Source organism: the organism of the source record quoted next, unplaced genomic scaffold (genome assembly GCF_019419815.1).
Source record: "Pyrus x bretschneideri cultivar Hongxiangsu unplaced genomic scaffold, Pyrus_bretschneideri_v1 Contig92, whole genome shotgun sequence".
NCBI classification, from domain to species: Eukaryota; Viridiplantae; Streptophyta; class Magnoliopsida; order Rosales; family Rosaceae; genus Pyrus; species Pyrus x bretschneideri.
The window spans coordinates 594,479-612,707 of NW_025999834.1; the positions used below are offsets into that span (position 1 = coordinate 594,479).

At 36.2% G+C, this 18,229-nt stretch overlaps 1 protein-coding gene across 1 annotated transcript; it reads left to right on the forward strand.

The window, feature by feature from the left end:
* Positions 1–5,972: 5,972 nt before the first annotated feature.
* Positions 5,973–7,813, forward strand: LOC103953418 (transcription factor MYB26-like). Its single transcript, XM_009365152.2, has 3 exons — positions 5,973–6,116; positions 6,344–6,473; positions 6,690–7,813. Exons 1-3 carry the CDS (start codon positions 5,984–5,986, stop codon positions 7,546–7,548), a joined length of 1,122 nt encoding a protein of 373 aa, XP_009363427.2. The 5' UTR covers positions 5,973–5,983; the 3' UTR covers positions 7,549–7,813.
* Positions 7,814–18,229: the final 10,416 nt, after the last annotated feature.

The window sequence follows — 18,229 nt, forward strand, 5'->3', positions numbered from 1 at the left end:
ACATGAAGAAAAGCAATTCAGTGTGGTGGGTCACGTACTACAATCTGTTTTTTTCTTGCATGCAGCTTTAATTTTCTGTGTCATTTTCTCTGCAGTACTTAATTGTTACTTTGTTTCAATATTGCTACACAGCCTACACTTTATGGAGTAGATTTAAAATGTGATTTCATATCATATCATCGTGTTTGATTACAGAAGGACTCGATAACAATTTATTTTGTGGATTTTGACCTTTCGTTGCAATCAATTAAAAAGTTAATAATGTATTTGCTTTAGATTCTATAATTTACAAATTTTCAACTCCTTTATGCATGTCATAAAAAGAGTAAGCTTATTGGTTATTGAGAGTATGAATCCGACATCGAAAAAATGAGAGACCTTGCATGTGTTTATAAGTTAGTTAAGCTACTCTTCCATATTGTTAGTTGATTTTGTGGAACCTCAATCTTCTTCATAGTATCAGAGTAGGTTATTTTGCATGTGAAGCCCAATAGCTATATGATACGTCACCAAATTTATGCTATCCACATGCTATGAAGGGGGGTGTTGAGAGTATCAATCTCACATCGAGAAAAAAAAAAGACCTTATATGAGTTTATAAGAAAGTTGGGTTACCTCAACTTCCATGTTTAATCCAATATTTTGCAACATATATAGTTTGATGATATATATTTTCAGGTTCAAAATCATCCTACCAATCCCTTGACACTGATCCTTAGGCCAATTACTTGTGGTTCCAAATTTTCTTTAAAATTTCTGCTTTTAGTAGCGTTGCACTTTATCGTACAGAACCTAGAATGGATTGTTGTCCTTTAAGATTGCATGGTTAGAACACTAACGCATGTGATAATAAATATAACTATATTGAAACCCTAACTTGATGAAGCTCTAGCGGTCATGGCAGTCGTTGAACTGAGAAGAAGAAACACCAAGTTTTCTACAAACTCCTAGCCTTATGACAATGCTCTATGGGAACCCTTACTTGTCGTGTGTTCTAGGGTTTATAGAGAGCTGGATTTATATAAGTTAAGGGCTAGGGTTTTCATCCATAAAGGAAACCTAAACCTACTTTCTTAGCTTAGGGTAAGGTATCATAATCACATTCAATTAAAGGATTCTATCAATCCTACTTCCATTATAAGACACTTTATATAGGATTGATATCCTTAAGAGATCAAATCACAATTCACATTATTCCCTAATTATACATTCCTATTACATGTAGTAGACCATAGAAAGGTTGATTTATATTGGATAAATCCAACATGGACGAAAAATTGAAAATAATACATAGTTATTGGAGCTTTCAACTTAACCAAGTATTGTGTTTCAAACTATTCGCTGACATATATATATCTTTCATTTCAGTCTTTCAGAGGGTGCGGTTAGAGTTTGGAGTTTAGGGTTCATGTTGCGATTAACCACATTTAAAAAAATGAAGGTATGTAATCGATATGGGGTCGTTGATATGGTCGATGTTATAGGTTTGTAGTCAATATTATATCTATAAACGCAGCTAACCGCAACATAGAAAGAATGTACATAGACATACATACATACATACATACATACATATATACATATATATATATATATATATTTTAAATATATTTTTATTAAAGAGAGGGAGAACAGTTTGAACTATTATAAGACCATCTCCAACCGAGAGCCAAAGGGTTATAGTCTGGAATGTAAAGAATTGAAATAAAATGAGGTAAGATAGTATGGAATGGTGAAAAATATGTGAGAAATGGTGTAGGAAAAAAATTAGAAATTAAAAAAAAAAAAAAAAATTGGGCTTGCCAGCTGTTGGCTGGCTGGCTGAAGATGACCAACCGGTTGGCCCTTTGGCCCTTTTTTGTTATGTGGGACCCACGAGCCCTTTGGCCTCTCGGTTAGAGACGGTTTTCGGGCTATTTACGGCCCTCTGGTCCTCTGGATCTTTCGGTTGGAGATGGTCTAATAATTTAGGAGAAGAGAAGTTTCGAATATGGGAAGTATAGATAAAAATTCACCACTTTATCTACTGAGATATTAGACCACGTATAATGAATGTGTGTATATATATATGCACGCACACACTAAGGATCAGTAATTTTAGAATTGATTACTGTTGACATTTTACTCATATTCAAGAGAAATGGTGTTTAGAAGGTAGAAAAATAGAAAATAAGATTTTGTAGACGGTGCTTTGGTGCAGTGACAAAAAATAATGATGTTTAAGCACTCTGGTGCTGGTTCGATCTTCATTGATTTCCTCCCTCTTAACAACTAACAGTTTAACTCACTAACGCTATTGTTAGTAAAAAAAAAATGTATATAATCGTCCTCAAATTAAAGTTGTTACTCCTTTCTTAATTTTGTTGCATTTGTACATAATCATTCTCACATAAGTAAATCAAAGCAAGAATAATGAGAGGAAAAGTAAAGCACAAACATGGAAAATGTGTACAATCTAAAATTGATTAAATTTGTCGAACAATATTTTGATTGAAAATGACCCATACCAAGATCAATAACCTGTTGATAGAAGACAATGGATGACCTAGTCATTCTTTCATTTTTCTTCATTTGATTCTTCAATATGCAGGGAAAAAAACAAAAATCTCTTGCAGCGAGTGTCCTTTGATGACTCAACATTTTAAGCAAAAGAGTTTGTTGCAATTAATTGTTCCATGTGAAACAATAAATCAAGAATCTCGGTTGGTCTTATTTCTTCCATCATAAGCATTCCAAAGTTTTGCTTTTTCTATCAGAAGCAACCAATTAATATCACATGCTTGTTAGGAAGCATAATTTGCACCCTGTTTCACCACTAACATGATTTTTCTTGAAGATCATTAATCTATCTGGAAACTGCATTTCTGTGTGTCCATTTGATAGACATATATCCCAAATTTCAATATATATAGTGACTTCTTAACACAAAAGTAAATTAACATGCTTAAAATTTTCTAACACGCTTAAAATTCAAACATGTCGATCAGCTTCTTTCAATTTTTCTTTAACATGCAAGTGAAATTTTTGTTCGTAATTCTGGAGATCATGGAGTATGATTGATGAACCAAACACCATAAACAAAAAGAAAAGTTAAACTACAAGCTCTCACTGTGCGAGACGCGCGTACGTAACAAACTCAAGCTGAGTTGCTACAACTTATTCTGAATCAAAGAGAATCGAACTAGAAAAACCGTAAAGAATGGACTTGGATGGATCCAGTCTAACAGTCCCACCAAGCACCTGTAATTATTGGATCGTTTTACAGTTGTACTCATAAACAATATATAGTGCCTGCTAGGATCTGTATATTTGCCAACAGTATTCTAAATTATTTGGATTAGACAGATGAATCGATCAATTTTGTACAGCTCAATCGACAAGTTTGTAATTTGTACTTTAAACTTTGGCCTCATGTTTCATGTTATATAAAAACAAAGCCATTGAGTCAATTATATATTAACAAGGAATCCTCAAACAGAATGTGAAAGCCTGCTTTTTATTCTCAATTGCTTTTCATAATTTGTCAACAAAATGGAGCCCCAGATGCACACAAAAAGTGGTGCACAACAAGATTCTTCAACCCTTTCAATAAATTTCTCTATCTAATTGCTGTTCGTAAAAGATAATATAAAACTTATAACCACAGTTACGACACTAATACACTTGCAGTCTATCCGCTCCCTCTTTTCTCTATCATCCCTTTTTTCACTTTGTTTCCATGCTACCTTTATCTTTAATAAAAAGTTAAAAATTAAATAAACGCGTAACATTACCAAATGGAGTCGTAATTTTTGTGTGTTTCCAAACCCTTTAGTGGCCTCAGATGTACAGTAACCGTGGCGACTGGTAAGAAATAATCGGATTAGTTATTGGCTGCTGGACAGCTTTTCCTTTGGAATACAAAAAAAAAAAAAAAAGAAAAATTCAAGTTCTATTTGAGAATGGTAGACCGGTGATGATGTACCCAATCAACAAAGCTATGGAGGGGAAGGAAAGGACCGTTCGGTGTGTGACTATGGATGATTTGAGGATTGAATGTGGGTGCTGGTCAGTCGCCGTGGTAAAAATGCGAGACGCTTGGCCTTTTTTTAAGAAAGAAAGTTTAGGAGATAACATAGAGAGTTGATACTGTGAAGTTGGGCTAAGTGAGTGCAGAGAAAATTTAAACTCGGCAGTGAGTGGCTTATACCCCATTTTTTAGTAGTAGAAGTTTTATTAGATTTTCATAATCTAGTAGTATAAGTTTATAGGAGTTTCAAGCAAAGCGTTGGTTGGCTTCTTACATTTATTCATTGCAAATCATAGGATGACTACAGATGCAAAGCATCAAAAGTAAGAAGGAATAAATAAATATTTTCCTTTCAAGTGTTTGAGACTTTCTCCGTTCAAGCTAGCTTATATATACGAATCACATTAATAATAGTAACCTGACATGGATGCTCATGGTTGTGTTAAAAGAGAATAATTTGAACACATGAATTACGTAAGTTTCTTGTTTGTATGATCCTTGATCATATACAATTCTTCATGGAATTTTCTTATTAAACATACATGGAACTCGGATTTACCTAACATAAATGAAAAAATGGAAAGAGTCAGGTGACATAAAAATAGGACAACCAAGTAAAGAGAACCAGATCAACTCACACTTTTTCCGACTCCATATGTATTAGTAAGCAATGGCCTGATTTATGTTCCCTAGATGCTTGATGATTTTAAGAAGTGAGATGATTCTCCTATGAAGCACGAATAGGGATATGGCGATATAATACATGACTTGACGATACAAAAAAATTCTCAAAATTAGGATGCAATACGTTATGGATACGACAATTAAAAATATAACAGTACACAGCAATAAAAATACATATTTTAATAACACAGAAATTCACATTCATCATCTAAATTCAAGTTCATTTAATTTGTTGGAGAAAAAAAGATGGAATCTAATTCTCTTGAATTAAAGAAGAAGTGTGAGAATCGTATTCATATAGTTTCAATAGAGGCAAGCTCTTCACATTCATCAGATTTCCATTAAAGCTTTGCCTTTTATTGATTTTCTCGCATATTCATCAAGTCAAGGCAGTATCTGTTGACCATGATACGTATTGATGAGTATCCAACAAGTATCGTATTTGACTAAATATTAAATATGAGAAGCATAACCTAAAGTATTTGTGTTTCATAATGATTCTCATATTCATATTTAACAAAATGTGAAAACTCAAAAATCAAAAGTATTCAAATTCCTATTCTCTTTAAATAAACACACATCATCGTCTGAATAATTTATGTACTTGGGTTGACTCCTTTGCAAGCAAGAAAAAGAATTGGGAAAAAAAAAAACAACAACAACAAAAAAACATTTCAAAATCCATTATAAATTACTTTTCACTAAAATCCAGCTAAGACTTAAAATCTTCATGAATTAAACCAATTGTCACATTTTCATTCATCTGTGTACCTGCACATTGATCCTCTCTGAGCAAAAGATAAGTCTCCCAAGAGTAGGACCTGACAAATACGCAGGCAGGACCCACCACTCTGCATGTGAGACACGTGTACGTGCCAGCCCATATCTCCGAGTGAGCAAAGGATTAATCCACTACAAGCCATACAAGTCCCACAGAAAGATGCTGCATTTTTTAAGCCCTTTGCCAGAAACCCTAACAGGGGCCACCATATATATTGCCATGTACTGCTCCCAAACATTAAATCCACCACCCCCACTGTACATACACTTTCATGTCATGCATCCATTTTTCTCCTATCTGTTCATATTTTCTGAGTGATCAGACACTAGCCGTGGCTACCAGCTTGTACATTTTCAGTTCACTGTTTCTTTTTGTTTCCTCTTTCTCTGCTGCTTAATCATACAAGTCGAGCTCAAGAGCTAGCTTCCTTTGTCTCTATTGATCTCTCTTTTTCCGTTTTATCTTCTTCTGCCTTGGCTGCAATACTACTTTGAGAGAGAGAGAGAGAGATGGGACACCACTCATGTTGCAACAAACAGAAAGTGAAGAGGGGGCTATGGTCTCCAGAGGAAGATGAAAAACTCATCAACTACATCACAACAAATAGCCATGGCTGCTGGAGCTCAGTTCCTAAACTTGCAGGTACTCTCTCTCTCTCTCTCTCTCTCTCTCTCTCTCTCTCTCTCTCTCTCTCTCTCTAGCTCTACATCTGTATATACATATATATATTAGTTATCGCTCTGCATATATACGTATATTTATGTTTTGGATTGTGTGGGATATTGGTTGCTAATTAACCCATTACAATTTTTCACTTAATTTTTCTAATTTTTAGTTTCTTTTGTTTAAATTTGCTTCCATGAGGCCAGGCCTTCAGAGATGTGGAAAGAGTTGTAGACTGAGATGGATAAATTATCTGAGACCTGACTTAAAACGTGGGAGCTTCTCTCCCCAAGAAGCTGCACTCATTATTGAACTCCATAGCATTCTAGGCAACAGGTATAAATATTCGAAGTGTTTAATATTAGCTCACCACCATTGTGTATGTTTTGATAGCTGTTATTGGCAGTCCAAGAAAGTCATCACGCACTTCAAATTTATAAAAATATAAGCAAAAATTTAAGGAGTGCAAGATGACATGATTGAAGTACCAATACGAACACCTTATGTACTTTCTCTTGATTATAATGATCTTGATATGTAAATTATAAGCAGATGGGCTCAGATAGCCAAGCACCTGCCAGGAAGAACAGATAATGAAGTGAAGAACTTTTGGAACTCCAGCATAAAAAAGAAGCTCATCTCGCATGAAGTTATTCCTGCATTTGCCTCCTTTTCTAATGATCATATTCACAACCCTAGTGGTCATGGCTCTGAGGAAGGTTTCTTCACTCTCAATACAAACCCTAATTTGTGTTCTCAACCACAAGATCAGCTATACCTCCCCATTGTTCCATCACCAGTGCCATCACTAGGTCTCAATTATCATGGTGATTTTAATAACATTCTCAAGTTAGACCAGACCAATTACGCTTCCAATTTCGTCGATCATTTTTTGCCTCCCTTCCAATTACCATCAAATAATGCATCCTCATATGAGTCCTCATCATGGTCCTCAGGCTATCAACCCCAACACCAATTTGATCCAAATATTCAGCAAGTTCAAAATTTCAGCATCAATGAAGCTGCAGCTGCTCAATATAATAATATTGGTAATGAGCTCATGGTTCCAATTAGTATGGCATCGTCAGAACCAGTCGCTTATGAAAACACTTTCATTTTACCCACCGTGCCTAAATTTTGTGAGATCATTGATGGTAATGTTTGTAGAATGCCAATATTATACCCATCTGATCTACAAGAACTTGATTCACTTGCCAAATTATCATGCTTTACATCTGGTCATGGATCTCACCCTCAAGATCTTCAATTTCCATCCAATCAATTAGAGTGCATTGATGCCATCATGTCATTGTTGCCATCGTCTTCATCATCGTCATCACCTTCATCGGCATCTCCATCCTTGTTACCATTATCAAGCAGCCAATTCGACGCAAACTTTAACGCTCATTGAAGCTGCTTGGAAGCCTAGCTATTAGACAGAATCCAAATTTGCGAATTAGGTATTTTGTATGGTTGGATTCAATATTCATAGAATGAAAATTGCGTATATTTATATCTTGACATTTGCATAAGGTGATGCTATCCCCATTACTAGAAAACCTAAATGTTGCTAGTTCAGGCTCCTTAGGAAGTGATGTTTGTTGAGACTCCATATATTTCTATCTCTTTTCACATGTTGCTCACTTTATTATATTCTGGTCAAAGTTCTCTCTATTTGAATATCGTTTATATTGTACTCTAGCACCTGCTTCATTATTATTTTAAAAATACCATATGCAGTTGCTTTTCTCTTTCTGTACACTTACCGTTTATTTCTGATTGTTAATCACTTTTTGATTAATTCATTCCGAAGACTATAACGAAACTAGAAGTGTGCAGCACACCAGGTAGAGTACAAAGAGTACAGCCTAAAGTCAAACCTTAGAAAATAATTTAGGCCAAAAATTCTTCACCCATCCAGCAGTACTAGAAAGTTGATTTTTACACCTTTGTTTTTTTTTTTTTTTTTTTAAGCAAAAGATATTATCTACATTAAAAAAAGAAGAAACCTAGAAAAATAACCAAATTTGAACACTACATAGAATTATAGCTATCTTTTTAAATTTATGATATGTATTGTCACATCCCGGCCCAGGCCTCCACCACATTCTAGTTCAACTCAACTATAGCACGATATTGTCCACTTTGGGCCCCAACCTCGCCCTCTCGGTTTTGTTTCTAGGGAACTCACATGAGAACTTCCCAGTGGGTCACTCATCCTGGGATTACTCTCGCCCGAACTCGCTTAACATCGGAGTTATGATGAAACCCAAAGCCAGTGAGCTTCCAAAATGCCTCGTGCTAGATAGAGATGAGAATATACATATAAGTCTTACAGGATCCACTCCCCTGGACGATGTGGGATGTTACATGTATAACTAAAAGTTGATATGAAAGTACTAATATACACTTAATGATTAAGACTTTTTACAAAACAAATTCAAAGCCTCATCTCAACAACCTGACAATTCCAGCCCTCTCAAAAAACTCAGCCCATTTCTGATTATCAACATCAAAAGCTAAATTTCCAGCATATACCTTTGCTTCTTCTTGTGGCTCGACATTTGAATCATCCTCTCTCTCTCTCTCTCTCTCTCTCTCTTTCTCTCTCTCTCTCTCTCCCTCTCCTCAAAGACCCATTTTCCTCGTTGCCATCGCTTTGTTCCTCAAAGACCCGTTTTCCTCGTTGTCGTCGCTTTGTCAATGGTGAGCATGTTGTCCTCTCCACCCTAATCCAAGGTCTGGGCTACGAAGGCGACGAAGGAAAAGCAGGTTTTGCTCCTAAGGGACAGCTCTTTTGTATTCCACACTCTAAAGTTCACTCCTTTTTCTTCTTGAGAGATTATAATCACAGAACCCAAATTACTTGCCCCACATTCTTTTATTTTTTAAATATTTTTTAGATATTTTACACACCACTAACACTTGATAAAAAAATATTAAAAAATTAAAATGAGGTGAGGGAAGTAATTTGGGATGTATGAATATAATCTCTATTCTTCTTTCCCTTCTGTAAACCAGAAAATCACTCAAATCCCACGCTTCTTCCGAACTTAGCAACCAAGATTCAAATATGCATGGAGTTTCAGTCAAATGAGGAAACCTTCAGTCAATTGAACCACATTCGTTCACCCAAGAACCCACATTTATCCAACTCTTTCCTTCTATTTTTTGGACTAAATTTTGTGCTGAAAAACAAGAACAATCAAGTGTGAAGGAAAACATTGAAGATCGGGAAGCGTAAAGCAGCAAAATCATTTGGGTTTGAGTCTTTGGATTTGTTTTGTTAAAAGTTATAGTCATTACGGGTATATTAGTACTTTTATATCAACTTTTGGTTATAATTATTATAAATTTTAAAAGTTGGCTATAATTCTATATGGAGTTCAAATTTTGGTTATTTTCCAAATTTCCCTTAAAAAAGAGGGGATGAGCTTAACCTCACAACGGGCTAGTAATAATATGGTTTAAATTCGCCTTTGTGCGAGAATCAAACCTAAATCTCTCACTTACAAATGAAGAGGAATACCACCAGATGATGCGAGAATTATACGCACACAAATTAAACCCTCTTTTTGTCAATTGTAGTAAGTATGTAAGTGATGCGAGAATTATACGCACACAAATTAAACCCTCTTTTTGACAATTGTAGTATGGATGTAAGTAGGGATCGTTCTGGACCGGGGATTAGGAGGGATTGTTAACCACTTGGATTTGACTTCAAAAACGTAAAAACAAGATAAAACACTAAATTAGACTCAAAGAATGTGAAACTAAACGTTAAAACACTAAGACAAACCAAAAGACTCAAAATGCTTTAAAAACACAAACTAAATTGATTTCTAACTAAATTGAACAATAAAGTAAAGGGGGATTGGATTTGGACGACTTTAAACTAAAAATGGAAACTTGGAAACAAAACAAATTGTAAATATGGATTTGACGGAAATGAATGGATGGGAAGCTAGCTAAGGGGTTCATCTCCACATATGTTATACTTGCATACAAAACGATGTCTAATTGCTTTTCAATAAACCATGAATTCTCAACGCCCCGGGTTAATTAGGTCCGCTTAAATTAACCGTCAAGTTTTCCTTAATTTAATGAATTGGATGATTGCATACGACAATCCAAAGCATTCCTCACAAGTTCCCTACATGAATTGCTTAATAGAGATACAAGCAAGAATCATTAAGCATCATGAAAACTATAAGTTTTGACGAGGCATTCGTTACTATGATTGCATGAAACTTATGCCAAGAATATGTTTAACACGATTGTTTATAAGCAACCTCCACTACTTGTGAATATAAGTTCATAACTATTACGTGAAACTCACTTATATTCTAGCGTCAAATTCATGCATGAAAATTAAGCGTTCATTCTTAATAAACATACATAAATAGGTTATCAATCAAACAATTAAACAAATTGAATTCACAACTTATGAAACGTAATTAAAAGTAATCAAATCATATTACAAACATAAACATAGTTTCGAATTACACCCTAGCTAAAGGGGGTTTAGTTCCTCATAACTTTGAAATCAAAGAAACACCTAAACATTCCAACAACTCAAAACTTTGAATTGTATGAACGTTTAAGCACTCTTTTCTTCCATTTCTCATACGTACAAAACAAAGAGAATTAAAATGAAACTTTGAAATCAAAGAAACACCTAAACATTCCAACAACTCAAAACTTGAATTGTATGAACGTTTAGGCACTCTTCTCTTCCTCGTTGTTGTAGCACAAGGTTTAAGGATAGGTTGGTTGGGGGGATGGAAGTGTTGGGGAATTATGGAAATGGATGAGGATTGGTGGAAATGGAAGATGGTTTTTGGATTCTAAGGGAGAAAGGAATGTGTTTGTGGTGTGTTGTTGTGTTGTGAATGAGATGATTTTTGAATGAATGAATGCAAGGGTATTTATAGGAGGAGTGGAGATGTATATGGCTATTTGTTTAAGGTGTTTGTGGTTGCAATGATGAAGAATTGCATGTGGAAATAAAAGGGAAAATGTGGTGAAATGATGAAGTAGGAAGGTGGAAATGCATGTGAGATGTTGGAAAGGAAATGGGAATATGAGTAGGCCATGGCATGGGAGTTGTTTTGTTGGTGTAAATGTGCCATGGTTGCAATGATGAAGAATAAAGGGTGCATGTGGGGTGGAATTGAATGAATGCAAAGTGAATGAATAATGAAATGAGTTAAAGAGAGAGAATGTGGTGAAATGATGAAGTAGGAAGGTGGAAATGCATGTGACTTGTTTGTGGAATAAAGAATGAATGGTGGAAATGTGAGTGAATGATGTGCATGTGTGTGAATGCATGTGTTGATTTAAAGAATAGGTATGCATGTGAATTAGTTTGGAAAGAGGTCGGTGTGCATGTGAGATGAAATGCATATGTTTGAAATGTGTAGATGATTATGAGTATGATAAGTGATAAATGAATGATATGTGGTGAGTGATAAGTGAATGGAAATGATAAGTGATAAGTGAATGGAAGTGATAAGTGAAAGGTTTGATAAGTGATAAATGAATGATATGTGGTGATAAATGAATGATATGTGGTGAGTGATAAGTGAATGGAAGTGATAAGTGATAAATGGACTAGTTTAAAGGGCTAGGGTTTAAGTACATAGAATGGGCCTAAAATAGGTTGGTTTGCATGGCATAATATGTTTGATTGGGCTAGAGGTTTTCCATGGCTCAAAGGATTTGTTTGATTGGGCTAGGCCCTTTGTTTGATGTCCCCAAAGAGCATACAAGGCTTCAATTTCGTCCATCCTCTTTGCTCCATGATTAAGCTATCCAATCCATGCCCAAAAGTGCCCCAAATAGCCTCAAAATGCACTTTCTTGCTCCCTAAGCCCTTAGAACCTGAAAACACACAAAAGAAGCATAAAGGACTAAAATAACTATGAATTACCAACATAGATGCACGAAAACAAGCTAAGTAAGTCGCCTAAATATGCTCCTATCAGTAAGTAGGGATCGTTCTGGACTGGGGATTAGGAGGGATTGTTAATCACTTGGATTTGACTTCAAAAACGTAAAAACAAGTTTAAAACACTATACTAGACTCAAAGAATGCAAAACTCAAAATAAGATAGATTAAGACTAAGACTAAACAAAGTATAGGGGGGGGGTTGAGGTTTTGACTAAATTAGACTAAAATGCACAAATTGTAAAGAAAACAAATTGTAAATACGAATTTGATGGAATTGAATGGATGGGAAGCTAGCTAAGGGGTTCATCTCCACACATGTTATACTTGCATACAAAATGATTTCTAATTGCTTTTCAATAAACCATGAGTTCTCAACACCCCGGGTTAATTAGGTCTGCTTAAATTAACCGTCAAGTTTTCCTTAAGTTAATGAATTCGATGATTGCATACGACAACCCAAAGCATTCCCCACAAGTTCCCTACATGAATTGCATAATAGAGATACAAGCAAGAATCATTAAGTTCTTTGAAAACCATAAGTGTTGACGAGGCATTCGTTACTATGAATTGCATGAAACTTATGCCAAGAATTTACTTAACGCGATTGTTTATAAGCAACCTCCACTACTTGTGAATATAAGTTCATAACTATTAGGTGAAACGTACTTATATTTTAGCGTCATATTCATACATGAAAATTAAGCGTGCACTCTCAATAAACATACATAAATAAGTTGTCAATCACATAGATAAGTAAATTGAATTCACAACTTATGAAACGTAATTAGAAGTAATCAAATCATATTGCAAGCATAAACATGTATTTCGAATCCCCCCTAGCCAAGGGGGGGTTTAGTTCCTCATACGTACAAGACAAAGAGAATTGAAATTAAACATTGAAATCGAGGAAAAGCAACACCTAAAAATTCCAACAACTCAAACTTGAATTGTATGAACATTTAGGCACTCTTCTCCTCCTCTTCGTTGTGGCACAAGGTCTAAGGATTGGTTTGGAGGGATGGGGAGTGGTTGGAGTGGCTGCAATGGAGAAGATATGGTGCAGAAATGGAAGGGAAGGCACGGCTAGGATGAATGGAATGTGTTTTTCTGTTGGTTTGAGGTCTGTTTTGGTAATGGGAATGCAAGGGTTTTTATAGGAGGAATGGAGGTGTATATGGCTGTTTGTTTAGAATGCATGTGGCTGGTTAATGATGGAAAAACAACTAGGAAAGCATGTGAAAGCTGGAATTGCATAGGGGGTGCACAGCAAAGAAGTGTTGTTGGTGCTGGAATTGCATGTGTTTGCATGTGAAAGCTGGAAATGCAAAAAGGGGAATGCATGTGCACGGCAAGGTGTGGAGAAAGGGTTGAATGGCTGAATGTGGTGCAATGATGAAGGAATAATGTCATGGTGGCTGAAATGATGAAGTGTGAGAGCTGGAAAGCTGCAGCAAGGTGTGTGGATGTGCTGGAATGGTAGGATAGGCACGGCAATAGGAAAGTTTTATGGTATGGATGCTTCTTTGCGTGGCAAAGGATAGTGTGATGGTGTGTGTATGGGAATGACAGCTAGGGGGAGGAATATATGCATGATGATGGCTGAAATATATAATGAAAAGTGAATGATTAAAGCTCTAGTGTTAGAACAAAAGGTGCGGCTGAAATGTGTGTTTTGGATCCCTTTAGAATGGATGGAAGTTATGGATTCTAGGGAAAATATGGAAGGGTGGATGCAATGATGAAATGAATAAATAATGCATGTAGGGTTAGGAAATAAAATCATAACTTAAAGGGGGGATGATTAAAGGGTGTGGCTAGGTTGGAAAGATGTGGAATGATTGTGTTTTGCACAGCTAAACTAAGGGGAAGGTGGTGTCAAATGAATGGATGATGCACGGTTTGGGATATGTTTTATGGTGTGAAGTGTGTATGGATTATGCACGGGTTAGAGATTAGAATGGGCTAATGGTTTATGGGAGAATGATATTGAAATGGGAAAACATGTGGTTGCCAACTAGGGTGAATGATTGAAGAGTGAATGGAATAGGAATGTGTTTTTAAAGCTGAAATTAGGTAATTGTTCTTCATTTTCATTTCTTCATCTCTTTATTCATTCCTAGCCTCCTTTGTTCTTCAATTTCGTCCATCTACTTGGCTTCAAGCATGTGCAATCCATTTAATGCCCAAAACTACTCCAAAATGCACTTTCTTGCTCCTTTAGCCCTTTGGACCTACAAACACACGAAAATAGCTTAAAGTACTAAAATTACTAAGTACTAGCAACGTAAATGCAAGAAAACAAACAAACTAAGGGGCATAAATATGCTCCTATCACCAGACCGTAGTACTAAGTGGCTACATATTATTTTTAGCCGCTTACAAACTATTCTTTATTTACAATCATTAGATTGAATAAAGCAAACAAAAACAACGGACAAAATTAAACAGAGATGTGTATGAAAGAGAAAAAATGTTTATCATTTCCCTACAAACAAAAGATTCATGAGACAGGCACTTTCTCTCGAGTCTTGGTCGCAGAAGTGCTACTTTAAGCAGGTTCAAATGGGCCTATTTTTAATTTGAATCTGCTACAGATGAGCTCCTGGGCAAGGTCTTAAATTTGTGATACAAATCAGGGTCTTAAATATGTAGCAATATTAACGTTCATTCGGAAATTGTAACGAGTCATCTAATAGTAAATTAAATCAAATTACAAGAAAGATTCAAAGTTTAGTTCATAAGGGATAAATGAATCACAATTGATATACTATAATCAAATTACAAGAAAGATTCAAACTTCAGCGTATAATGGAGGAATCACTGCTAATATACTTTATTAGAATTGAGTCATAGTGAGAGAACTTATGGAATTATTGACTTTCTTTTGATGAATTATGAACGAAATTACCAAGTTAATTCCTTTATTTTTTTTCTCTTTATTTTCCTCTTTCCTTCTCTCGCTATCTAAGATCTTATCAACTACTCTAGCCAACTTCACTAAGTCCAGATTTGCTAGATTAACCTAATAAATTAGTAATCCTCTAAATTATTTGTTGGTCAAAATTAGTAATCCTCTAATTTGTTGATAGAAAAATATATTGGCGTTGAGTGACAAACTCAACTTTCATAATCCATCCAAGTCTGATAAATTGAGAATTTAAACAAACAATGAAACCACAAGAGAAAATCGTTGAAAACCTTCCACTAAATGAAAATTTTAAACAACGTAATCGCGAGAGAAACTTGCATGCTACAAGATGCATATGCCATTGTAACTCAATAACAAAACAGGCCACAGTTCATAAGCTTGACCTTGCTTTTCCAAGCCTTGTCGTTGTTGTTGTTGGTTTTCTTTTTTTTTTTTAATAGATTTTATTAGATTAGCCACTGAAAGGGTTCGAACTCACGCCGTCATGCAAAGGCTCAAAAGGGTCACTTGCTCCAGGCCATGTTGTTTGAATCCTAGTAAAACAGCAGCATGTCAAACCAGAATCACACACAAAGGAAAATCAACTACTAAACTGGCTCACATTATGAAATTCTAACGTAACAAGAAATTTCTGACAAGCAAACTTCCAAAGAAGCCAAATGTCCGACTCTTTTTCCTCCTCTGTGAGAGACCTCTGTTGCGTTTGATTTTCTCACTTGTGTGAAAGTATTGATGTGATTGATTACGTGTTCTTTATGAATCTGTCTTCATTATCATGAGTTATAGCTGTTAGCTTGGTTAATTGAGAGTTTTTTTTATTAAGGCGGCTACTATCAGTCGTACTTTCCTGTTCCCGCTATGTCGGTTTCATTATGATGGTATTTTCGATGCTGGTTTACCTTGGGTTTCTCCGTGAGGCGGTTACTTTAGTAACATAGATCTACAAAGGGTTTTTCATCTAGTGGAAGGGATTTGCTAAGGTGCCCCAGGGTTTGGTTATTGTGGGTTGCTCAGGCTATTAATTTCTTGTACCAAATTCCAGATCCTCAGCGTGATTGTGAGGCTAGTTGGCACGTGAGGTCATCCCACGTACGGTAGGGAGTAATTGCCAATTTCTGCCTCAGTAATAACTGCAGTCATGGAAGTCCTATCTACCAATTCAGACATCAATTGTTCCAGACTCTCCAATTTATTATTATCCATGTTTTATTCTAAACTTTCTACTTTACTGATTTTTGGGATTGTTATCTGTAAAACACAAGGCAGAAAGAGTGTTGGTAAAAAACCAAGAGAAATTTACCTTTCTACGAAGTGTCTAGCCAAAGCTTCAAGAATCTATCTAGCATATACTTCAATTCAAGTGTTACACACAAAACGGTACAGAGAGGAGGATTATATGGCACATCAAGGGGTTGAGGAATTAGTGGTCCACTTGGAAAACACAATGGATTTGTCGCGTATGGAACATGCGATCAAATTGGTAGGTGGGATCTTGGTGAACAGACAATTGAATCGATGGGGAGTGCAGAATATTCTTCATTTAGCCTGGAAAGAGTTTGGGGAGATAGAAGTTAAATGGGTACGTGATAATCTATATATTATTATTGTTCCTAATAAAGCTATGGCAGATAAGATTCTGGGTCAGGTTCCTTGGGCTGTAATGAAGCATAATTTTTTGGTTAAAAGGTGGGCTCATGAACTTGTATTAGAAGAAGTTAAATTGGAGTTGGTTCCTTTTTGGATTCAAGTCCGAAGGCTACCTCTTAGACTCACATTTGAAACCAATGTCCGACATCTTATACAGGCAATGAGAGACTTTGTGGAATTGGAAGATCCCTCGTATGCTAGAGGTTTTCTTCAAGCTAAGGTTGTAGTCAGTACACTTAATCCATTTGTCGCTGGTTGTTGGTTATCTAGGAGGCAGGATATAGATACATGGGTTGAGTTTCAATATGAAAGATTACAAGACTTTTGCTATAGATGTGGGCAAATTGGTCATGTGAATACAGAGTGTTCATTTGAGCCTTCTAAAGGTTGTACTGCTGGTTATGGCAAGTCGAAAATGGCTCCTGTTCGGGATGTTATAGCTCCCAATTAAGCTCTTACTATTGGATTGGGAGAGCGAAGATATGCAGGTGTTGTAAGAAGTACTATGAGGGACGATTCACGGCGAAGTCAACAGGATACTAAACAAGCATCTTATGCTACAGGGGAAACCAGTTCTGGCACAGGGATACTAAGAGATGAGCCACAACTAACAACTAGAGAACGCAAGAGATGGCATCGGATATCTAACTCAGGGGTGGCAGAAGTGATTCCCAGTTTTCGAACATATCTCGAATGCTTTTATTCCCTGACAGATCCAGTTTGGATTCAAGCTTGACTCTCCAGTAATTGTTCCCAATCCTTCTACAGTTAACATTGAGGAGGTCTCGAAAAGGCATGTAATGGAGGGCCCAACTGCCAATGGTCTACAGGCTGCTGTTGAGGGTGGTTATTTAAAGAGAACTGCTGAAGACGAAGGTTTGGAGTTTACTTTGTCCCCACAGAAAAAGTTAAAGGATAGTGAAAGTAGAGCAGTGAGGAAGAGAAGAATGGCTAAGAGAATGCGAGGTATAAGTCTTGGAAAATGGTGCTTAATGGCCGAATGTGCTATTTATGTGGAAGATGAGTTTGATGATCTTCCAGTGGAATATCAGGATATGTGGGAGTTGCTGGAGGAGGAATCTGTGGCTGAAAGGGTTGCTTTGTTGGCCTGACAGAAATGACAGTTTTCTCAAGGCGATGGTGATTGACCTTCAACAGCTGCAAGGTCACCATGAGTTATATATTTTGGAACTGCTGTGGCCTTGGGTCATACACGGTGGTTCAAGCCCTTCATGGGCTTATTCGTAAATTTTGACCCTCTATGATTTTTCTTTCACAGACTAAGATTCATGATAATCGAATTGACGGAGTTCAAAGAAAAATGGTGTTTTCGTGTGGGTTTAACGTTTCTCCAATTGGCAAGTCAGGTGGATTGAGCGTTTGGTGGGATGCGAATTTGGAAGTTGAAATTTGTCTGTCTTCTAAAACATTATTGATGCTTGGGTCCGATCAATGAGGGAGGTCTGTTGGATACGAATGATTGGGGTCTATGGAACAACTTATCAAACAGAGAAAGCTGGATTTTGGGAGTGGTTAACATCACACTTACGACCCTCTACAATT